At 45.5% G+C, this 25,479-nt stretch overlaps 1 protein-coding gene across 1 annotated transcript in view; it reads left to right on the forward strand.

Annotated features, from left to right (window-relative positions):
- CLSPN (claspin) overlaps positions 1–25,479 on the forward strand; it is a 92,405-nt gene that overhangs the window by 18,408 nt on the left and 48,518 nt on the right. Inside the window, exons 6-13 of the mRNA XM_082244259.1 lie at positions 2,855–2,927; positions 3,011–3,119; positions 3,291–3,820; positions 5,241–5,429; positions 5,511–5,731; positions 6,659–6,804; positions 19,426–19,481; positions 19,591–19,787. Of these exons, the coding sequence (XP_082100385.1) occupies positions 2,855–2,927; positions 3,011–3,119; positions 3,291–3,820; positions 5,241–5,429; positions 5,511–5,731; positions 6,659–6,804; positions 19,426–19,481; positions 19,591–19,787 (1,521 nt within the window). The remainder of the gene's footprint in view (positions 1–2,854; positions 2,928–3,010; positions 3,120–3,290; positions 3,821–5,240; positions 5,430–5,510; positions 5,732–6,658; positions 6,805–19,425; positions 19,482–19,590; positions 19,788–25,479) is intronic.

A 25,479-nucleotide genomic window follows, 5' to 3' on the forward strand; every position in this document is an offset into this window, starting at 1 on the left:
CGCTCATAGTCGTGTACATGATTGCAGTACAGATCTTGAGTAGACTAACAATTTTTAGATTAGATTGTAAGATCTAACACGCAGACTCTGATTCCTACTGTATTAAATTGTAATTGTACTGTCTGCCCTCATGCTGTAAAGAACTGTGCAAACTGTTGGCGATATATAAATCTAGTTTTAAAGTGGCATTAAAGAATAAGTTCACCTTTAAAAAATAAATGCACATTTTTGAAAATAAAAAAATTCGCATTTATGTTTTATTTTTTTTTTTATTTTTCTTAGGGGGCCTGTAAAGCATTGCACCCATGATCCGCATTTCGGGGGTGCAATGTCAGGCTCCTGAAGAATGTCTGTGTAGCTGTCTGCCCATACATCTGATGCGGGCAGGCAGTTACTTCAGTTCAGGAAGCTCAATGGACACGAGAGCGCTCACAAGTGCCCTCGCAGTTCATTGAGTACTACAAACCCCACAAGGCTGCACTCTTTTCAAATTGTGACAGTGGGGACAGGAGAAGATCCCTGGCCCACTGTCACAAGGAGGGATGGGGGGAGGGAGCTGCAGGAGTGTGAACAGGGTATGTGTTCCTCCCTAATAATGGGTAGAACATGTAACCTGTTCCCAAAGGTGAACTTATTCTTTAAACCCGAAAGCAAACATTTATTTTATTGCTGCTTACCGCTTCTTAGATGCGATGGCTGCATTAGTTTTCTTTTTAGGCTTTCTTCTGTTTTCACATGGTGATTCAGCCAGTAAGTCTGTTTTTCAAAAGAACAAACTCTTCAGATTGTATCAGCTACAAAGATGAGACAAAGCATTAAACACTAGTGGGGGTGCTTACACTGATCAGCTTTTATTTATATAAAACCTTTATCCTAAAAGGGGAAAAAAAAAGTTTGCTGTAACTGCTTATAAAGTATAAACTGGAATTTACTAAAATGTGTTAGTGTATGTAAAACTGCTAGTACATTGAACATTCCCTTCCCCCAGACTGAAAATGTGGCTTTCCAAAGGTGGCCTCTTTGCTCCTTCATTGCAGAGTATCATTTTATATTTTAACAGTATCTCTAATACAAGAGGTGTGTTTAGATCACTAGGTGAAAACGGGAGGGGGCATAAAGCCTTATAAAAAAAAATGCAGCCACCACATCTAATGATTGGTAAGCTGCCATATATTTACATTTTTGATTGAGTTTAAATACAGCTAACCCAATGTATATGCTTTATTTTGGCTTAAACAGAAATATGTCCCACTGCATTGTGTACTATGGGAAAGTCTCCCTACAAAGAGGCTTTACAATTTTGTAAATGTTTTATACAGAATTGCTTTATAATGCATGTCTTTTGAAAAAATCGGGTGAAGAGTAATTTTTTTGTCAGTGTCACTGATGTGGAAGGAGAATATTTAATGCCACTGCTCTGGAACCAACATTTGGCCTGTCTTCCTTGAGGTCACCCCCTGATTAGCATATTTGGCATAAGGTTTTCATTAAAACACAGGGAAAGAGGAAACCGCTCAAGTAAATAAATGTCCTGAACGATCAAGCAGGGTGCTGGTTAGGTTCGCAACCCCGGCAGCTGTACATAAATTGAAAAAGGCAACCTCAGTAGTCATAACCCTATGACTAAGCGAAAGTGATTTCGTGAAACGCGTCAACTGTGTTTGTCCCCTGTCTCTGATCTTGTCACTATGGATTGTTTGGATCAATTGGATCTTCAATAAATGGATTTTATCATTTCATACCTTCAAGCCGGAGTGCGGTTGCCTTTTTCAATTTATATAAGGTTTTCAGTCTCTAACATTGTGCATATTCCCATCACACGCATTCCTAGTAAGGGCTTAAAGGTAGTGGGCGCTGCAGCAACAGCCAGCTGTAGACTGGAAGCACCACGGAAAAGTATACACATTTTACAGCACACCACAGATCTTGAAATGCTGTCCATGATTTTATTAAAGAATGATCACATCACAGTGCAAAATGCTCAACATTTCAGGGCTGTGCAGGACACCTTCCTCTGGCATGTGACAAGAGGTTCTGCGTGGCTCCAAAACATTGAACTTTTTACACTGTGATGTGATCATTCTTTAATAAAACCTTTGGACGGTATTTTAGGATCCATGGTGTGCTGGAAAATATGTACACTGGTTTTAAACCATATCATACCACTAATAACAGAAACAATCCAATTTTATAATCTAAACACGCTGGGTCTTTAAATGTTTGATGTTGAAGGTGACAGATTCACTTTAAGCCAGGCCATAGACCGTGCAAACTTGTGGTTGCAGGAAAGAAATTTGCATGACTCCCCCATCAACACACACTGCTTACAGGAGAATCCCCTCCTTCCGAGGCATTGTATTCTACCAGCGGGGCGAGGGAGGCTGTTCCCACCAGGAGAAGACAGTGATTATTGCCAGCGGCTATAGCAGCTGCTAGCGATAATTGCAAGTAAAATATGGCAGTCTGGTTGTACCCAAGCTTGATTGAAGGATCAATTTCTTACACTCAGGCTGCCTTTACACAGTTAGCATCTCTGTCAATTCCTGCTGAAATGACTGAGATTTGAACAGCCCTATGGCTGGCCTAAGTTATATTTATTTACCTGTCACTTGACCCTAGCTTAGCATACATGTGGTGCACCTGTGATTACATGCAGTGAGTTTTTTTTTCTTTTCTTTTTATATTGTTGAAAGTGATTCAGTAATGGTTTAGTGACTAAATTCAGTAGTGTACGGAGATCTGCAAGATTTATTTGTAATTCAGAACTGTTTGATTATCTTTTTCTTAATTTGTAATTCAGAACTGTTTATCTTTTTTTTGAAAGTATTTGACAGTAGCGTGTTTGATATTGTAGGAGAGAAAAGCTGCACGGATGAGCAAGGAAGCCATAAAACAAATACACAGTGAAACACAGAGACTCTTGAGAGGTGATCCACTGAATATAATGTTGTTGTAGAACACTCAGCTAGGAGATGTAATCTTTATGTATGAACTATAAATTGTCTTTCAGAGTCAGCTCTGTCTCTGCCATACCATTTACCGGAACCCAAAACTATCCATGACTTTTTCAAGCGTCGTTCAAGACCACTTTGCCAAGGGAATGCCATGCAACTTATTAAGTGAGTCTTAATACTGCAGACACAGAAAAGTAGGCTTTTTTTTTTTTTTTTTTTTTTCTTATTTCTTCTCTTTTTTTTTTTTTTTTTTGTTTAATCTTTTTTATTTAGATTTATAGCTTTCATTTACCGAAAACTTGGGTTAACTTTTTGTTTTCTTTTTATTTTACATAGGTCCTCAAAGTATCAGCCTTGTAGCACAGATGACAAGGTTGAGTCAACTTCCACTGAGCCTGTTGAAAATAGTTTTCCAGTAGAGCACATTACACCACAACCAGAAGTTCCCCTCCAGGACCCTCAAGTTTTAGAAGAATCTGCTTTAGACAACCTAGTAGCTGAGCCTGAGATAAATACAGAATTGCATGTTACAGAAAACAAAACCAGTTATATCTGTAATTCTGAAAAAACACCAGAGCGTGTGTGTAAGGATGATTCAATTTTTAATTCAGAAAACAAGGAGCCTGTTGAAAAAGTGGCAAATGATGATCTACAGAATGTTCTTGTACTAGAGGTTAAGAATACTTCATGTGAACAAAGTAAAGTCACAGAAAACACCTGCACAAATGAGCCACCAGCTCAGGTTAAACCTAAGTTATCAAAAGCGGAAAGACTACGTGCTCTTGGAATTGATCTCTCTGTTAAACCTCTCCTCAGGCCAGATGATGGAACATTTGTCAATTTAGAGGAGCCTAAGCCAAATAAAGGTATTTGTTAACATGTGAAATAATTTAATTGCTTTATTTTCAAATAATTCTTGATGCACACTTTTTAATAAGTGATGGGGGATGGGTAAACAGCCGCGATATGCTTCATTTAGTGTTTGGTGATATCAATATGTAGTTTAATATAGCTTTATTCAGTGTGTTCTGAGAATGTTGGGTTGTTAATGTAGAACTATGCACCCCAATAAAAATGTGCTACAGGGCTTAAAGGATAAATTCACTTTTAGAACATGTTACTTGTAACACCCATATTTAGGGTGGAACATGTAACATGTTCCAACTCCTGCCCCTGATCTCCTTCTTTGTTAGAATTTAAAAAAAAAGCACAGCCATGCAGGGCTCTACCCATACGACCACGTCGTTCCATCACAAAGTTGTGTAAATGAATGAACTACAAGTACCTATGCCCTTTGCAGCAAATGTCTTGTAGTTCTCAATGAACTGAGAGGCTGCTGGTGAGAGCTCTCAGTCCATTGATTCCTCTTGCCATTCAGTAGGCAAACAGTGTACTGAGATTCTCCAGGATCCAGACGCAGGTGCAGTTACCTTACAGGCTGCAGAGTAAAAAAAAATAATGCACTTTTTTTTTTTTTTTTTGACAAGGTGAGTTTGGCATTTAATTATACCTTATAGTCCCACACATACCTATTGATATTGCCAATAAAGTCCACTTTTGTGTTGGTGTGGCAACAATGCTGCACTGCTCCTTAAGTCAGAGCACAGCCCTGCCGCTCTCATCTAGGTTGTGCCATCCTGCACTACAATGGAATGAAAAGAAGTTGCAAAGAGGTATAGTTTTTGGCATTCTGCATATTCACAAGCCTGTAGCTTGTTGGTCAGCACCTCACCACACTTAGTCTGCTTCTGCTTTCTGGATTGACGGTTCTGCCTCCGGCTGTGAGCTGCAGTGTCTAGAAGGGGAGCATATGGGACTCGAAGAGTAGTTTTATAGTAACTGGATTTGGTACTTGTTTTGTGGTTTGTAACTTTGTTACAGAGAGAAAATCTGGAAATAACTGTCTGAGAGGACACTATCCCTCCCAACAGTCTTTACAGGTCACTTTGGGAAAGTGGTGGGGGGAGTTGAGGCTAGTGTGTGTGCAATACCCGACTCCTACTTGCTACCTGCCCGATGAAGGTGTAATTTTTAAATATTTAAATTATGTGCTATATGTCTTGCTTACTAAACAAAATAAAAAAAAAAATCCTATTTTCTCCTTGTGCGTATTATTTATTTTTATTTTTTTTATATATTTTCTGTAATCCCTATTTTCTATTTAGGAAGCTAGGAAAACCTGCATTCAATTTGATAATTGAAAGGCATAACTAAAGTGAGTTGTGGCTTTGTTAGGGTTACTGGAGTTAGAAATTACTTTTTTTTTTTTTTTTCTGATTCTGCCAGAACTTGAAGCACTGAAGGAGAGATTCCTCAAGCATGCCATGCACAAGGTAAAAGCAGTGGCTGAAAAAAAGGTTAACCTTCATATCATTCGCAAAGAGAGAACAGCAGATGGTAAAGAAGAGCTGAAAACTGATGTTGTTCCAGTCACTGTAGAAGCGGAAAACGTGGAGGAAAAAAATGTTAAGCCAGGTAATTTAAATGAATGACAACATATTTGGTATTTCCAAAATTGGAGCTGTAGTTCAGGTGCTTTTCTCTGTAAATATTAAGGTGAAAAGCTGCAAGTGCTAAAAGCAAAATTACAGGAGGCCATGAAGCTGCGTCGGGATGAAGAACGTCAAAAGCGCCAGGCCCTATTTAAGCTGGACAATGAAGATTTGGATGGAGAGGAGGAAGAGGAAGAAGAAATGACAGATGAGTCAGAAGAAGAGGAATATGAGGAGGATGGAAATGAAGAAGAAATGGAAAATGAAAAGGAGGGCAATGTTGAGGTAATGAAATTAAGAATGAATTTTTATATTTATTTTTATTGTGTAAAGTTCAACCATGTTCTTGGTTTTAAAACCTGTTCACACTGGGGCGACCTGTCAGGCGACCTGGTCGCCTGACAGGTCGCCGTAGGTCGCCTGCCATAGAGAAGCTGTGGACCCGTTCTAATAGGAGCGACACAAGTCGCTCCGACTTAGAAAAAGGGTCCGGAGCTTCTTTGGGGTGACCTGGAGCGACCTGCATTGACTTCAATGATATGAAGTCCATGCCGGCCGCTCCGAGGTCGCGGTGCGAGCTGCGCACCGCAACCTGTGAGGTCGCCCCGGCAAGTAGCGTCGCCCCAGTGTGAACGGGGTCTTAGCCAACCTCCCTACAGCTGTGTGTGTCTGTGTAAAAATAAATAAAAATAGCAGATGTTTATAAACATCACCCTAGAAGAAACATCACCCATTAATACATATATATTAATGGGGCTTTTAAGCTCCCTATGTGATAGCATTGTTGTGACAAATTCTCTTTAAGACCTGATGTCTGCCTGAGCGTATTGAGTCTTCTCCTGTGCTGACCAGAGCCACAGGGCACTGACAGCCACAAACCCAGATGTACTTAGTGGTGAGCACTTCTAGAATAATTCTTAAAGGGTACATTGAAGAATGGATGGCCACATCTTTGTGATATGTAGAGGTAATTGGGGGGGGGGGGCTGATTGCTCTGAGAAGCTTAAAGAGTAGTCTGGAAAACCTGTAAAGGAATAGGCAATATTTATATTCCTTTATACAAAAAAAAAAACGAAACGCATCCTAATATTTTTTGTGTTCAAAGCTAAACGCAAGGTTGAAGGATGTTAGAAGGCATGTTTTTTGTTTTTTTTTTTTTTAAAGGTAAAACCAGTTTAGTGAGTTTTTTTTTTTTTTCTTTTTTTTTCTTAGACACTGGAGGATCTTCTCGGAGATGGTGGAAATGATGAAGATGAGGCTAAAGATGAATTACAGAACAGTAGCATACCAGACAGAAGAATCCCTATGGCTACAGAGTCGACCTTAATGCTGTTCAAAGACAATTCAACTAAAATTGAGTAAGGAATGCCTTAAGATGCACAAGCTGGTTTTTGTGTGAATTCTAATCGTGTAGAGTGCCACACTGTTTGCAATTGTAATTGGGTAGAATAGTAGTCTAGAATAATATACAGTAAAACCTTGGATTGAGATTAACTTGGTTTGAGAGTTTTTTTTAAATAATTTTTAACTTGATAAACAAGCGGTGCCTTGATTAACAAGTGGCGTCATGTCACAACTGAGTATAAAAAAGGAGAGGTACCTCTAAATGTAGCAATATGGTTACATTTTAGTAAGGTACAATGTTTTACAACTTACTTAGTTGATGATTAAGACAGGCACAAAGAAGTATGCAGGCATCCGGGGTAAAGCTGTCCACGAACCACCGCACCGCCATCGTCCTAATCCCTTCCACACTGTGCTCCATGAGCGCTTCAAGCCTCTTTCAGATCGCTCTACTGCAGGGTAGTCTTCCCTGTCGTGACTGCAGACTGATGGCGGTAAGGAAGACTGTCTATGTGGGCAACTTTACGCCATATGCCTGCATTTTTAGATGTGCCTCTTTTAATCATCAACCATGTGAGTTGCTAAATGTTGAACCTTCATTAAATCTAACTATATTGCTACACTTAGAGGCGCCTCTCTTCTCTTTTACACACTGTAGCTCCTACTTGTTTTTTCTTCTAATCCCCATGTGGAGATTGCCATTTGTGGATGGACATTTTATGGTTACACAACCTTTCACATTGCTATAATCTTTTTATAAGGATTTATGAATAAAAGGTTGGGGAACAAATCATCTGAATTTCCATTATTTCTTATGTTGAATTTCACTATGATGTAAGAGTGCTTTGAATTACAAGCATGTTTCCGAATTATGCTCGCAATCCAAGGTTTTACTGTAAAATATTAATTATCTTTCGTCCGACAGACGTAGCTGCTGCTTTAAATCATAGACTGATGGGTAATAAGCCCCTCCCACTAGGAGTGACCAGGTAGAGCCAAAGGCTTTGACACGCCCAGGGGGCGGGGTCCCTGGGTTATTTCCCCTGGCCTCACTGTTGCATCTTCAGTTTTTTAGCTGCCTGGTCTTAGGAGTGGCCAAACAGCTCCCTGCTGGGACCTTTTTGTCCTAACTCTGTTTTAAACGTCTTAAAGGGAACTTTTTTAATTTTTCTTTTTTGTTGCTGCTGACTCCAGTTCCTGTGGAATTCTGGCTGGGTTTCGAACTGGCTATGTGAGAGCCTTAAGGTCTCCTAGTTTGTGGCAGCGAGCGCTTGCAGACCATAGCTCCGGGCTGGGTCTCCATAGCGACTATAGTCCCATGGATGGGGACTGGCCTGCGGGTGAAACACCCTGCCGGGACGCACACACCTGGCATGCCAGCGTCGCAGCCGGCCACTTGGCCGACAGCACCCTCACTGCGGTGCAGAGGCAGTCTGTCAGGATGGACGCCCACCCTCAGCAGCGTGGTCTGGTAAGTACAGTCCCTCGGATACCCATACCTCCTACCACCCTCCTCCACTATGAGGGGTCACCTGGGACCTTCCCCTCCTACCCTGGGCTCCGGACCCCCGGGACGCTTTTAGTGGGGGATCCCCTATGTAATTCGCCTCAGGTGCTATACCGGTAGTGGACGGTGAGGGGGAGGCCTCGGAGGGGAGTACATGGTTGTGCCTTATACCACTACCTGGGGGGGTTCATTCGCTGGGATGACCCCCGCCAGGGCCCCCAGGCCTGTTACTAGGGTAGGAGTTGTGTATATATACCCTGGCCTTCACCTTTTTTATCTCCAGAGGGGTTTCAGGCCTTTAGGGGGCTTAGGATTATCCCGCAGGGTAGCACCGCGTGCATCGCGATCGCCTCTTAAAGGCATAGTGCACGCCAATAGCGGCGGACTTGCTGGGACCTGTGGTGCCTTTGTAACCTCACTTAGCCTCAGGGGTGTTAATATTTGGCGATTGGGCAGGGGTTGTTCCCTCTTAAGCCATTGCTCCTGTTTTCAGGAGAAGCTTCTGTTTAACCCCTTGCGGTGCAGGTTCCGGTGTTTCCCAGTTTACCTGTCTGCTCTTTATATTCTTACTGTGCAATCCTACTGTTTGGCCATATGTCTAACATGAATTCCCCAACTTTGTCTGCGACCTCCGATGTATTGTTGGGGCCCGCTTCTGATGCTCATGATGTAACTTTATTGTCTGTGATGCAAGAAATGTCTAGAAAAATGGACAAAGTTATTTACTAAGAAACGCCCTCGCCTGTCTCATCTCAGACCTCAGATTCTGAGGCCGATATGGTCGCCGGCGACGCAGACCCCCTTTTTGGAGAATGCGTCCCCACATTCAGACTTTTCTGAAGTGGAAGAGGGTGTTTCCACACCCGCCTTGGCACAGGAAAAGGCGCTGGTAGATGCTTTTGATATCCTCCAGTGAGGGACACCCTAAAAATCACAGATGTGATTTCTAAATCGCAAGGAGCCTTGGTATCCTTTTGGATCCCTCAGGGCAAAGAAATGGGCCAAGGTTTTCCCTTCTCCCAAAGTCTTGTCCGCCTTAGTGGAGGAACAATGGCGGCGACCTAATTGCACGCTTGCAATTTCTAAACGTTTGGCTAGACGCTACGTGTTTGAGGAAGAGATCTTACACAAATGGACGGTCCCCCCTCAGGTGGACCCCCAGATATGCGCTATTTACAAGGCCATGGTTTTACCGGTGGCAGAATCCTCATCTCTCCCTGATCCGGTTGACAGACGTATTGAGGTCTTATCCCGACACCTGTATACGGTAGTGGGATCTATTCTCAGGCCTCCCCTCACTACCATTCTAGTCTCTCAGACTATGTTTGAATGGGTAAAGGCTCTGAGAGAGGCACTGACGGTAACCCCATTACTGCCATCTGCCCTGGAACTCGCTGACCAATTATCGCAGACTCTGCAATTTGCTGGGCTGCAGGAAGCGATTCGGGATATGCTGTCACAAGGCGTTATTGTACCAGTTCCTCATCAGGAACACTTTTGAGGGTTCTATTCTAACCTGTTTACCGTTCCACTCAAGGAGGGCAAATTGCTTCCTATCTTAGACCTCAAAACTCTGAACCCGCTTTGTGTGTTTTCAGAAATTTCACATGGAGTCCCTGCGGTCAGTGGTGGCGTTCTTGCATCAGGGGGACCTGCTGGCCTCGATCAATATCAGGGATGCCTATCTCCTTGTCCCTATTTGCCAGGGTCATCAACAGTTCCTCCGCTTCGCGGTGGGCAAGGACCATTTTCAATTTGTGGCGTTACCGTTTTGGTCTCGCCTCTGCTCCCAGAGTCTTCACCAAGAAAGTTTCAAAGTTTGTGACTATGGTCCAGAGATCCTCTGGCCGTGGCAGTAGACACCATGGTGGCTCTTTGGAGCCAATACGGGCTAATTTTATGCGTTTCCTCCCCCGAAACTTTTATCTCGCCTGCTACGCATGGTCGAGTTGGAGGGGATTCCGGTAATTGTGGTGGCTCCCGATTGACCCTGGAGATCCTGGTACGCTGACGTGATCCGGCTGAAGGTCGCAGGTCGGCGGAAACTTCCTCTGCGCGAAGATCTTCTATCTCACGGTCCTATCTTCCATCCTGCTTTACAGTCGCTGGCTTTAACGGCTTGACTGTTGAGAGCAAGGTGTTAAAGGATAGGGGTCTGTCCGATTCTGTGATTCCCTAACTTACTCAAGGCTAGGAAGTCCACTTCTCGGAAGATTTATCATCGTACGTGGACAGCGTACATTGCTTGGTGCGAATCACTGAAGCTGCATCCTAGATCCTTTGCTATCAGCAGTATCCTGACCTTTCTACAGAAAGGGGTTGACCAACGATTGGCGTTGGGCACTCTTTAAGTGTCAGATCTCGGCCTTGGCTGTGTACTTCCAACACCCTTTGGCTACGCACTCTTTGATTCGTACGTTTCTTCAGGGGGTTCGCCATTTGGCTCCCCCCAGGAGGTCTCTGTTACCTCATTGGGATCTTAATTTTGGTTCTATCGGTTCTTCAGAAATCTCCTTTAGAGAACCTTAGACACATTTCCTTGCTCGCCTTGTCGCAGAAAGTTGCCTTTTTGGTGGCTATCACCTCTGCGTGCAGGGTAACTGAAGTAGCGGCGCTATCTTGCTGCTCTCCTTATCTGGTAATGCACAGGGATAAGTTAGTGTTACGGCCTAATCCATTGTTTCTTCCTAAGGTGGTTTCAAACTTCCATCTGAATGCAGACCTAGTGCTTCCGTCACTCTGTCTGAAACCTTCACATCCTAAGGAAATTGCTTTGCATTGCTTGGATGTGGTTCGGGCGATACGGGTGTATCTGGAGGCTACTGAGTCCTTTCGTAAGCCGGACTCTGTTTGTGAATACGGATGGACCCCGTAAGGGCCAGGCTGTGTCTGCGGCGCCCATCTCTCGATGGATCAGACAGACGGGGGTGTAGGCGTATTCTCTTAAGGGCAAGGTTCCTCCTTTCCCTGTCACGGCTCACTCTATGCAGGCGTTGCGTGCCTCTTGGGCTTTCCAACATCAGGCGTCAGTGATGCAGGTTTGCAAGGCTGCCACTTGTTCGCTAAGTTTTCAGATTGGATGTGTTCGCATCCTCGGATGCGTCCTTTGGCCGCAAGGTTTTGCAGGCCGCCATTTAAGGAGCAGTCTTCTTTTCCTTCTCCTTTATGGTTTTTCTACAATTGAGCCCCAGTTGTTGCTTGTTGGGCTCCAAGTTATATAGTTGGTTATGTTAGCCGTGGTAATTGCATTATTTTAAGTTTGTCCTTTCTCCACTCCTCAGTGAATACTGTTTTGGATGTCCCATTCGTCTACGTTTTAAAGCAGCAGCGTTACGTCCATCGGTGGACGAAAGAGAAAATGGGATTTTTTACTTACTGTAAAATCCATTTCTCCGAGTCAGCCGACAGAAGTAGCTCCCACCCCTCTTTTCTCTGAAGAGTTGGGTTTTGGATCTTATTCACTGCTTGCAACTAAACTGAAGATGCAATGGTGAGGCCAGGGGTAATAACCCAGGGACCCTGCCCCCTGGGCATGTCAAAGCCTTTGGCTCTACCTGGTCACTCCTAGTGGGAGGGGCTTATTACCCATCCATCTATGATTTTTTAAATCAAAACAACTTTATTGCGTACTGAAACACAACAGGAGATATACAACAAGAAAAGGCTGCGAGATAGCCAACATAGAACAAACCAGTCCATAAATCTTGACAGTCAATGCCAGTTTCACGAGAATACAGAGCAATTAGTGGAACAATGTACACAGATATGCGATAATTGAAACACAATGCATTAGGAATTACGATGTACAAGTAGTGGAAGAATTTAGCCATTTATCCCACACTTTATGATATTTCCCCGGGCAACCCCTATTAACATAAATAAGTTTTTTATAGGGGAGAGTGCTGTTGATCTCGCTAATCCACGCCGCCAAGGTAGGCACCGCCTGTTGGATCCAATTTCTGGCCAGCAACTTACGGGCCTGAAACAGGGTCTCCTGCAAGAACTGGGCCACATGCTTGTTAATCTCAACATCTGGAAGGAGTCCCAGTAAACACAATCTAGGGTCGAGTGTCACAGGCGCGCCCATCTGGTCGTGGAGGAACTGGACCACTTGGGCCCAGAACCCGCGCACTCGCGGACACTGCCACAGCAGATGGTCGAATGTGCCAGTCGACAGCAGACACTTGGGGCAATGGGACGCCTGGGTGGGACGAAATTTAGCCATACGTACAGGGGTAAGGTATGTACGGTGAAGGATACATACATGGGTAAAGCGATCCGACATTTTAGGGGAAGCACACTTAGCGCCCATCAGTACATCCTCCCAATCCTCATCCAGTATCTCTCCCAACAAAGGTTCCCATTTGGGTTTCAACGCATACGCGATCTTGGTGGCCGCGGGCGTAAGCAACATCTCGTACAGAAGGGCAATCAGCTTACAGTGGTCCGCGCCCATGAGGACCCTAGTCAAGTCCAAGGGTTCCACCATCGGACAGTCCACCGGGAACTGGGCCCGCAGCGCGTGAGCGAGCTGCATGTATCGGAAATACATATAAGATGGGAGGGCAAACTCCTGCTTAAGTTGGCTGTATGACTTCACTGCTCCCCGGTGCAATACATGGGAGAGCAGGAAGACACCCCTAGAGATCCAGACACTGGGATCAGGTATCTGTAAAAGTTCTGGTAGAAGTTTATTAAACCACAGCGGCGTATCAGCGTGTAAGGCCTCGCAGCCCATCTTCTGCATCGCCAGATCCCAGACACGTCTATAATTATGCAAGAGACTCCCACGTGGGGAGGACCCGTGGGATCCCTTCACCCCCCGAAGGAGGTCACAGAATGGGTGGGGAACCGGGAAACCAGAGTCCGCACAGACCAAGAGACGGCACCTCAGATTGTCCTGTTTGTCCAAGTGGTAGAAATGGGAAAGCTGAGCCGCCAAGTAGTACAGGGGAAGATCGGGGACCGCGAGACCGCCCAACGAGATCGGGAGGCGGATCGTACGCGACGACAATTTGCGCCTCGCCGATCCCCAGATAAACGAGTTCCAGAGGGCCTCGAGGACCTTAAAGTAGCGGAGTGGTATATAGACCGGGCAATGCCACATAACGTACAAAATTTTAGGGAGTAGAATCATCTTGAGGAGACCTATCCGCCCCATCACCCCCAGCGGGAGCCTAGCCCACGCCTGGAGTTTAGCCTTGAACAGGGATATAACCGGTTCAATATTGAGGGAAACGTAGTCCGAAAGATCCCGAGATATATGTATACCCAGGTATTTAATCACGCTGACACGTCGAAGGGGCAAGGAGGCCTGGGCAAAGGTAGGGGGAGAGGCATCCATGGGGAGAATCTGGGACTTGTCCCAATTGATACGTAAACCAGAGAACTTACCAAAGTGCTCGATGACCTGCAGAGCCGAAGCCAGGGAAGGACCAGCATCCGATAAATACAAAAGCATATCGTCAGCATACAGGCTAACCTTCTCCACCAGTGGACCAGCACGAAGCCCCTCAATACCCGGATGGGATCGAAGAGCCGCCGCCAACGGTTCCACCGCCAAGGCATAGAGTAGAGGGGAGATAGGGCACCCCTGACGTGTGCCTCTGGAGAGAGGAAACACGTCCGAGGTCCAGCCATTCGCCAGAACCCGTGCCCGAGGGGCATCGTAGAGGATAGTCAGCCACCTGATGAATCGCGGACCAAAGCCAAAGATACGCAGACAATGCCATAGATAATTCCATTCGACAGAATCAAAGGCCTTGGCCGCGTCAAGTGAGACCACCACCCGAGCTCCCAACTGGGCATGCGAGGCCTGTAGATTCATAAATAGACGTCTAGTGTTATAGGCAGTGTTTTTTGTAGGCATAAAGCCCGTCTGATCAGGGTGTATCAACGTCAGGATAACCTTATTTAGACGAATGGCCAAAACTTTTGCAAGGATTTTCACATCAGTCTGTAATAGGGAAATGGGCCTGTACGACTCAGGTTGGAGAGGGTCCTTCCCAGGCTTCGGGATCAAAACAACGAGGGCCTCACGCATAGAGTCAGGAAGGGCAGCGTCCTTAAAAATAGATCGATAGAGGGTCACCAACCTAGGAACAAGGGTAGACGAAAATTGTGTATAGAATTCCACAGGGAGCCCGTCTACGCCTGGAGCTTTGCAACGAGCGAAACTAGCTATAGCCGCCTGCACCTCTCCGGCGGAGATAGGGGCCTCAAGGGCCTCCACCTGAACCGCCGATAACTGAGGGAGGGACAGGTCAGCCAGCAGCCCATCCAGCTCGGAGGTCTCGTACGCCACCGTAGAGGAATAGGTGTCACGAAAAAACGACGCAAACATGCTGGCAACCTTGGCAGCGTCAGAAACCAGGGATCCATCCGGACCCGCTAGGGAAATGACCACCGGAGGGCGGGCATCCAGGTGCGCCAAGTGTGCCAAAAGCCTACCCGGGCGTTCTCCCTGTTCAAATATCCGCTGCTTGGCGAAAAATAATTTATGCCTAGCCCTCTCGTAACTAAGCTGTTCGGCCACCCGCGTCTGCAATTTGAGGCTCGCGAGCGCATCCGGAGTCGGTGCAAGAGCATACCGATCCTCCATAGAGGCCAAGTCCTCCAACACCTGGGCGTATGAAGCTCTAGAGTGACGTTTAAAAGTGGAGATGGCATGGGAAAGTTTCAGCCTCACATGGGACTTGAACGCATCCCACACCGTCAGGACATCCGAGGTACCGTCATTAGTCGCGAAGAACGAGTCCCATTCAGCGTCTAGAGATTCAGTGTCTGGGATTAGGCCAAGCCAGAATGGATTAAGCCGCCAGTTACTGCGCGGTGGCCTGGACAAAACATCCAGGAGCACCCAGTAAGGGGCGTGGTCAGACAGGATACGCGGGCAAAAGCCCGCTGCCTGTAGCTGAGGAGCAAGCTGTGGGGAAATAAAGATGTAATCAATGCGAGACATGGTGGCATGAGCCGCCGAGAAGCAGGAGTAAGCCCTCTTAGTAGGATACAGGTGGCGCCAGGTGTCAATCAGCGAGAACTGGGACATTACCCGACCGAAACGGGTCAGACCATTCGAAGGCCGGGCCGGGAGAGTTGAACTCACCCTATCCAGCTCGGGGTCAACGGTCATATTAAAATCACCCAGCCATACAACAGGCACAGAAGGATGGCGTGCAATAAAGTCTAAACCGGCCCCAAGGACAGCCCCAGAAAATGGGGGAGGCACATAGTAGGCCAGCAACAGAATAGAAGAACCCGCTAGTGTAGCATGTAGAAGAACATAGCGACCCTGAGGGTCGGTCTCCACCGAACAAATAGCAAAAGGGAGGGACTTAGCAACTAATATTGAGACTCCACGGGAGTAGGAACTGTACGTGGCATGATATGTCCACCCCATCCAGGGCTTCCGTAGAGCGCGAACCAAGGAGCCAGTGGCATGGGTTTCAGTTAGAACAACAATATCTGCAGCTTGGGCTTTCAAAAAAGTAAAGAGGGCCGTACGTTTGATTTTGTCCCTAATGCCACGAACATTCCAAACTAGCAATTTCAACGGGGCCATGGAGGTAGGTAAAAAAATGGCACCAGGATAGAAAGGTTCAGTGGAGACCGAGCCTGCAGAGAGGTACAGACTGAGACATGGCAAGAAAACATAGAAAAATGGCAGCATCGCAATATCATAAGGAACAGCACACAATAAACATTCTGTAAATAAACAACCCTAACCCACCCAGCTCTACACCACCCCCAACTTGTGCGAGCATACATCCCCGAACAGAAAAACCCAACAGTACCCACATTGAAACAGAGGGAGCACCAGCTGCAGCGGAGACCCGAAGGGGGCCCGCATACACACAGCCAGGACACCAGACATAGTATAGCAATAAACACAATCAAATTTGCAATCTGGGCACAGCGTAACGAGGGGGCAAACATCCTCTGAAGAGCAAAAGAGTTCCTGTAGTAGTGCCAGCAAGCAGCCCCCACAAGACAGGACATCTGGGGGGCCGAGCCGGCAGAGCAAAACAAAGGGAGAGCATACGGCAGTCTGTAAGAATATTTCCACGGTGCACATGGTGAATAAACGGTGTCCAGAACAGGGGGAGAAGGAAGAACAGAAGAACAGGGGGGGGGGGGGGGGACAGAGTGTCACAAAAGGAGGGCAAATCCGCAGCAGTTCCTCACGTCTTGAGCAGGGATGGATGGAGCAGGGGATCAGGGTCAACAGTGACGGAGGGGCAGTATAAAAAATAGGTGGCTCACAGGGCAAATATGGGCAGTAAGGTGGGCACAGCAGGAAAGGTGACTGCGGACAAAAGTGTACTCACGCACTAGGCAGGTCTCAGTCTATCCAACCATGCCACAGCCTCTTCAGGATCCTCGAAAAAATGCACCCGGTCCTCGCCCACCACACGGAGCCTGGCAGGGAACAACATAGCATATTTCAGGTTTTGGGCGCGCAGTCTCCGCTTGATATCTGTAAACTTGCCTCTGCGACGCTGGACCTCTGCAGAAAAATCCGGGAATGCGAGCACCTGGCTGTTGAGGTGGGGAATGTTGCCCTTATCCCGGGCCAAACGTAAGATGGCATCCCGGTCCCGGTAGTTGAGGAATTTAGCTATGAACACCCTGGCGGGCGCTCCCGGAGGTGGCGGCTTGGATGGCACCCGATGAGCCCGTTCAACCACGAAGGATTGGGAGAATGCTTCCCGGCCATAGGTGGTCACCAGGAGATCCTCAAGGAACGTGGCAGGGGAGGCCCCCTCAGCACCCTCAGGCAGGCCCACGAAGCGCAAGTTGTTTCGGCGCATCCGATTCTCAAGATCGTCCTGCTTAGAGAGCAACAAGGATATATGGCGTTCTGCCTGGTCAGAGGAGGCCTGCAGGGGGGGGACCGCATCCTCCACGCGGCCTAAGCGGTGCTCGGTTTCGGACACCCGGTCTCGCAGTTTCTGGAAATCCTGACGGAGGAGGGAAACATCAATTTTAACTTCCTCTATGCGAGCCGTCAGGGTCGCCTGGCAGGTGGATATGGCGTCAAGCACTTGTGCCAGATCAGCCGTGGATGCAGCCGGAGCGGCGGATGAGGCCGCGCCATTTTCCAGCGTGGCCTCCTTGTCCTTGTGCCGGAATTTGTCCAGCTTCGCAGCGGCCTCCGACTTCTGCCGGGGGGGAGACATACCACCGCGGGATCCGGGAGCAGGTAGGGGTCAGGAAGAGATGAGTTCTGGACTCAGCGATGAATCAGGATCGATAATTCAGGATAATGCCGGAGGAGCTCTCGTGCAATGCGACCTACTCCATTGCTCTCCAGGCCACGCCCCCCCATCCATCTATGATTTAAAGCAGCAGCTACGTCTGTTGGTGGACTCAGAAATGGATTTTATGGTAAGTAAAAATCCCAATTTTGTATGTACTCAGAGTTCAGCTTTAAAGTGGTAACTTTTTACAAAAAACCCAATATGCAATTCTAGATCCAAGGCTTTACCGTATGCCCATTTTTGAATGGAGACTTGCCATAAAGTATGTGTTTTAATTTGCCCAAATTGGCTGTCAGAAGATATCTTTATTGTCTGCCTAGGACTGGATATTGCATCCCAATATGCATTTTCTCTTTAAGGAAAATGATAACACTGGAATCACTGTTTTAGAACCAAGTAAACAAAAGTGTAATTTTGTGAAAGAAATGGTTCTGCTCTCTAGAGCATTATTTTTGTAAACTTTGTTTTGTTTAAAATTTTGAGAGTGCTTTCCTGATTTGGTTTTAGTTTTTATAGATTGTAGAAATAGTGCTACAGAGAGCATCGATATGCAAGTGACTTCTGCCATTTGAACTTGTTCAAATTAGGGATGCACCGATCCGATATTAGGATCGGATATCGGTGCCGATATGGCCATAATAGCTAGATCGGTAAAATGAACAGATCCACGGGCCGATCCGGTTTTGCTCTTTACATAGCTGTGAGGGAGCAGAGAACGGCTGTCAAAGAAAAAAAAAAAAAAAAAGAGCCTCCTGCAAATGTCAGTCTCCCAGTTAAGTAAACACAATGCATACAATGTATCTTTTCTTTCCGTCTGCCAGAGGAGGGAAGTTTAACCTCTTAAATGCAAGGTATCTGCCGATACCGATCCGGAAGTATTATTTTGTTATAAGCTCACAAAACAGTACTTCCGGATCGGGATCGGCGATTTCACAAAGCAAAAGATCGGGACAAAAAAAGTCGGATCGGTGCATCCCTGGTTCAAATGCCTTTTTATGTCACTATGCAGCATGTAGCAAGTTTTGACTTCTGACCTAGACCTGGCATGCATGTCTTGTAAAGTTAACAAAGTTGTGGTTCCATCTGGGTTTAGTTATGATGTCTCACGTTTTGTGGTGTTTCAATATCGGTGAGATTCTGCAATGCCTCCCAGGTATTTTTAAAGAACAAACAAAAAATCCCAGCTCACTTAACAGTCAGCCTGCAAAAAAACAAATTGATCCTGTTTGAGGTTGTTTTTTTTTTTTTTTTTTTGCAAATATGGGTAAGCTGCAGTGGCCATGTCATGGCACCCCAGTGTACTGCAGTCTCCCAAGTTGGAGCACACATATAGTAGTTGGATAGAATAATGGCAGGAATGCCTGATGAAAGCCCATCCTGAAAAGGTATAGGGACGCACTTGATACCCAGCAAAAGCACAAAGGTATCCAGGTATTCCATATCTTAACTTTGAGTACATCAACATTTTGATGGAATTTCTAAATCAGTTTTTCTGCCTCATGGGAATGATCTTGCTGTAGTACACTGTTAGTAAATGTTCTGATTCAAATGATGGTCTGTATTTTGAAGAAGCCTAATTATGCAGTACTTCTCAGTGTTGGGTGGAATTTTCCTTCTGTTTACTCTTTGATGACCGATTTCTTCATAAAAGGCACAATTCACAGCAGGGAAGATCACTGTACAAACATTTCATGGTTAGTACAACTTCTCCCCCAGAGCTGTCTGGTTTTTTTCGTTCAACCCTACTGGATTGAATAAAAAAAAAAAAATTTGAATGTGTACTAGTCTGTAGGGTTTAAGTCAAGCCCTGTCTTTTGAATATTTAAACATCATTTAATACATTTTTTTTTTTTTTCTGTTTAACACAGTGACTCCATTCCAGATAAGATTGATCACAGTGGATGCAAGGAAAATGACAAGATGGGTAAATATGCTTGTACATTGTAGATATTTGAGTGACTGTAGATTTGTAATAAAAGCATAAGATACATCTTTGTCCTTTTTTTCTTTCATTTTTATTGAATTGCTTATAGGAGATGAAGAGGATTTCCTTCTGCCTTTGACGAAAGACAACAGTCACAATAGCAGCTTTGAGTTGATTGGTTCTATGATTCCCTCTTATCAGCCATTTAGCAAGGCTGGAAGAGGATCCCTGCAGCCTAGTATCGGTGACTTCCGTTCCCCTTCTCCAATCAACTTCAAAGCAAATTTTGTCAGCTCTGCATCAAAGGTAGAAATGCTTATAATTGTAATCTATCCATTTGTAGTTGTATAAAAAACATAGATTAAAGGTTCACTTACAGGGAAGAAGTAATAAATGCACTTGTTTTTACATAAAATGTGCATATATTTTTTTCCCCCCCAACGAGCCTTTAAACCCATTGCACCTGCGATCAGTGGATTGCGGGTGCAAGGTCAGGCTCCTGCAGACCCTTTCTCCAGCTTCCTTGCTTGAACCTCCATACAGGCCTTTGTTGGAAAGCTGAAGAAAGTGTAAATAAACTACAAGGGCGCTCAACAGTGTCCTTAAAGTTAATTGAAAACTACAAGCCAGCTGGCACAGTGGCAGACTGAACTTGTAGTTCATTCACAGATTGATGTGAATGAATGACACGGCTGTGTGGGCAGAGCCCCACACATCTGCATGGATTTTGAATGTGACAGCGGCTGTGGGGGAGAGAAACCCCCCGCCAGCTGTCACAGGGTGGGGACATGTGCTGGAGCATGTTGCACCCTAAATATGGGTTTAACATGATTAAAACTGTGGACTTCCTAAATGATAAGACAGTCATTTATTTTCTACAATGGCGTACTAAAGTAGATGATTACTGGTCCCTTTTTTTATTTTGCTTAGCCTGTGCAGGAAGCTACACAAACTGCATCTGGAGTTTTTAGACATAAATGTTCACGTGTGGATTTTACAAAACTGGTATATGACCTTGGATACAGAACTCATGATTGGAACATCCGAAGGACTTCCGGGATTAGCCTGATAGGAGGGAAGGTGTAGCAGAGGCTGAACGACCAGGGATTTGCAAGAATGTTGATTCCCCCCCTGGATTCAGAGAAAGGAGTCTTTTCTGTCTTGCTGCTAACTAGGGGTTGCAAAAAGATCCACCTCAGGCAATCTGCACAAAAATCTCTGGGTTGAGGGACCAATTGTCCTGACACACCTGGTAGCGACTGAGGTAATCTGCCAAACAGTTTCGAGTTCCTTTTAGGTGAATTGCTGAAAGGGAGGCCAGATTCACCTCAGCCCATGATAGCCCAAAAAAATGTTATGCGTTGAAGAATCCGACTTATCCCCTACCCCCCTTGCTTGTTGAGGTACTCTACAGTTGTAATGTTGTTGGATGGAATCTGCCAATGGCGACCTCTGACCTTCGAATGAAAAGCTCCTAAGGCCCTCTGTACTGCAAGAAGCTACCTCTGATTTGGATGAAGCCCTTCTACTGTGAGTGCAAATACTATGGCTATATCCCCCTCTCCTGCTGATCCTCTCTCACCCCAGGCCTTCCCCTTGAATACCATGAATGGCCATGTGTCTGACTTTCCTCATCCTGAAGCTACACTGGCGCATATTATGACGGCTATACAGGATTGCAAAGTTTCCCTCACTGCTCAGATAGAAAGCCTGCATATGGATTTTTCCCTTTTAAAGAAAGATGTCCAAAATTTGTGGGAGAGAACAGGGGGGGCTGAGGGGCATATTTAGTACATTGGAAGACACAGTGCACCCCTTGACTGTTACCATGTCACCACAATGAACGAAGTGAATACCCTCAGAGCTAGACTAGATGAGCTGGATAATCGCTCTTGCAGAAACCATCTCCCTTTTGTGGGCTTCCCTGAGCTTTCGGAAGGCTCCCACCCCAAAAGATTTCTCTGCTCCTGGCTGCAAGAGGGGTTTGGAAATGCTATATCCTTGGCTGAGCTAGTGATTGAACGTGCACACCATACCCCTCCTCGCCCTCCCCCTTCAGGGGGTCCCCCTCGCTCCCTAATAGCAAGAATCCTGAACTTTTCAAGACAAAATCGCTATCCTGCGTCTTGCCAGGGAAAAGGGGCAGCTTAAATTCAATGGTAATACTATCTCAATTTACCCTGACTTCCCGGGTGAGGTACAGCGGCAGCGAACGTCTTTTGCGGCTGTGCAGGACAGATTGTGTGTCGCTGGTCTGCAATATGCCATGCTGTTCCCTGCCAAGCTGAGAATTATCCATGATGGTAAAGCCTACTTCTAAATCAAAAAGAAGCCATGGCCTGGATAGATGATCATTTTGGAGCAGCACCTAGGCGCAGAAGAAACTGAACTTCTTTTCATTGGCTCAACACTTATCCCAGGTGCCCCTACTTTTTTTTGTCTACTGTCTGTGGAGGGGTATTAAAAAATATAAACCCCACATAATCTGTCTTCAAGAGACGCATCTTATGATATGTAGAACCAAGCCCTTAAATGCTCCTGGTTAGCAAATTCCTATCACGCCACCCACTCCACTTATTCCAGAGGAGTTTCTATTCTGCTAGGGAAGTCGAATCAAGTCAAAACTCTACAGGTTAAAACTGACCCTGAGGGGATTGTTGTTATACTTACCCTAGCGGTGACATTTACACTGGTGAGTATCTGTCTCCCCCCCCCCCCCCCCCATTTTCCCCGGACGTATTTTCTAAATTTTCACTATTCTTTCTAGGACACCCGGTCCCATACTCTACATTGGTGACCCTGCCATGGCTCACTTGGGGGGGGGGGATGGGGGCAGACCCCATATCCATCATTTACTGACTGGGCGCGGATTTATGACCTTACTGAGGTGTGGCGGTGGAAGTATCCTGAGCTGCATCAGTACTCCTGTCACTCATTCCTTCCACACCATGTCATGTATAGATCTAGTGTTTGTGACGGATGTCACACTTCCCCTGGTGTCTCTGGTGTCCTATTTACCTAGAGTTGTCTGATCACGCTCCCCTTTCCGTTGACATCCTTTTTCTCTCTGGCTCTTGAAGTCCCATTGGCTGGAGGATGAGGTGGGAGTGTAGGGAGGGTATTGTGAATTTCTGGAACACGAACATGGGTACTGCTGACCCCTCTAGTGGAAGACGTTTAAGGCTACGCTGCGGGGCACCTTTGTGGCAATCACAGGATTGCATACTGAGGAGTTGGAGGGTGCTATGCTGGAAGCAGAATCCGCTTATATTGCTACACCTGGCCCTGATACTAAGGTCACCTGGCTTTATAAACGTAGAGAGTATGAGCTCTGCCTGCTGGACCTCCCTAAAAAACAAATGCTCCATGTAACCGAAAAATTATTTGAGCATGGTAACAAAGCAAGTAGCCTACTGGCATACTTGACCAGACCAGATCGCGCCCCTATGGCTATCCCTAGAATACTAACTTACCAGGGCCAGATTAGTGATGTTACCCAGGACATAACAGAAGCCTTTCTGACATTCATTAAAGAGCTATATACTACTAAATCCCAATATGAGGAGAAGCTACTCGTCACAAGTGTCTTTCCCCGTCCAATCAGATGATGCAAGGAAGGAGCTTGATGCAACCCTCTCTTGCATTGGCCATTACACAGTTACTGGCCTACAAGACGCCTGGACTGGATGGATATCAAGCTGAATGATATGCCCAATTTAAACTCCTATTGAGCCCAATTCTTTTACGCACTTATAACGAAGCCCTTGAGGCAGGAATTCTTCCCCCTACCATGTGTGAAGCTTTAATTATCTTTCTTCTAAAGCCACGTAAAGATCCTCTTAAATATGAATCTTTTCGTCCCGTTTCTCTTATTAATGTTAAAGCAAAAATACTAGCCAAAGCATTAGCTGGCCGTTTGTATAAGGTGGTTGAAGATTTGGTATGAAGCAACCAGGGAGGTTTCATCCCTGGCTGTTCCACTAGAATGAATAGGAGACTGTTTCATAATTTGCAGTATCCATACGACTGTCCTCTCGTATTATAGCCTCTTTAGACAATAGCAAAGCCTTTGATAGTGTGTAATGACCATATCTGTTTAGTGTGTTATAGCTGTATAGCTTTGCTCCCTGTATTCTGGGGTGGATACGACTCCTATACACATCCCCGGTAGCCCGTATCCGGGTTAATTCCCAAATATCCAATTCCTTTCCAATGGCCGGGGCACTAGGCAAGGTTGCCCATTGTCGCCCCTTCTATTCTCACTGGCAATGGAACCACTTGCAATACGGGTGTGCAACTCCCCCTTGATTAAAGACCTCCCTATTGGACCCATAGAAGAAAACATTTCACTATATGGTGATGATACACTGGTCTACTTGGCTGATTCTTATGACTCTCTTAATAATCTGCTGCTTGAAATTAACACATTTGGTGATTACTCTGGCTTTCGGTTGAATTGGGACAAGTCTATTAATTTTCCACTATATCAGGATGCTATTCCCAAAATTCACCCGGACTCCAGGTTGTATCCTCATTTAGATACCGGGGAGTTGTGATTCAGTTGCCTTTATCCTTGTACATTAGCAATAATTTGTGCCCTCTGCTGACTCTGCTGCAATTACAAACCAAGCGGTGGATGGATCTGCCTTTGGGCCTCATGGGAAGGGCCAATGTCATCAAAATGATTTACCTCCCTAAACTTCTTTATGGCCAACTCACCATGTAAAATTCCCAAATCAATTTTTAAACGTATTGACAAAATCTGTACAGTATTCCTGTGGAGTGGCCGTTCATCCAGAGTGGCAATGGAGACACTGCGACTCCCTGACCGGCTGGCGGGACTGGCATTCCCTAAGTTTTACCTATACTATTTGGCATCCCAGTTGGTTCCCATTCCTGATTGGCTGCACCCAGATTTGGCCAATGCCTGTACTACTATAGAGGGGGCTATTGCCTCCTCTATGGAAACTCTCCAAAATATTATATATAGGCGGCACACTCCGGATCTTCCTGGTATGTCACTGCTAAATACATTCCTATCCCTGTTTCAATATGTAGTAGCTACAATTTCCAAAGACTCCTGGTCCACATCCCCCAATAGTCCATTATGGTTTAATCCCAATCTCAAAGAGAGATGTATGTTTTGCCTGACCCACATTCTGGTATTCTAGGGGAATTAAATACCTGTGTCACCTATATACCTCACAAGGGTTCAAATCCTTTCACCAGATGCACGCGGACTCTGATTTTCCCCGCACATATCTCTTTTATTATCAACTTAGACATGCAGTGCGTGCGCAGTTTCGTTTATTGGAGGACCCTATTCAGATCCCTCCCATGGATAAAATGCTGAGACACCCTGACCCTACTCGGTTTATTTCTACGTATAATGCTGTTCTTACTGCTGATTCGAACTCTAGATTCCAAATTGCGCAGGCTAAATGGGTAGATATGGATATACTCCTTACAGGATCAGACTGGTCTGAATTCAGTGATTCATATGGTACTTCAGTTATATCCTCTGGAGATCACATTATACAACTTAAAAATTTCCACCATTCACATCTCACTCCAGCTAGACTTTTTAAGGTGGGATTATCTCAGTCGGCTGAGTGTTTTAAGGGTTGCAGTTGGAATGCTGACTTTCTCCACTGCTTCTGGATGTGTCCTTTAGTCCAGGAGTTCTGGAGAGACATAAACTCCTTCATTTCATCTGCACTGAGCCTGCCAAACATTGTGAACCCTAAAAACTGTCTGCTGGGTATCTTTGGGGATCTGGCCATCCCTTCCTTTTAGTGCTAAGAGACTGCTCTGTATTCTTTATGCAAAGTAGTCCCTACTATTATCATGGAAGGGATCAATATCTTTAACAAGATCTCTGTGGTTAAAACTGGTCAATGACTCACTTCCGCTGTATAAGCTTACCTTTGAGAATAGGAAAATGAATGAAACATTTTACAAAATATGAGATCGGTGGATTGCCTGTCCTCGGACACTT

Source organism: Pelophylax lessonae (assembly GCF_965119305.1).
Source record: "Pelophylax lessonae genome assembly, chromosome: 2".
Taxonomy (NCBI): Eukaryota; Metazoa; Chordata; class Amphibia; order Anura; family Ranidae; genus Pelophylax; species Pelophylax lessonae.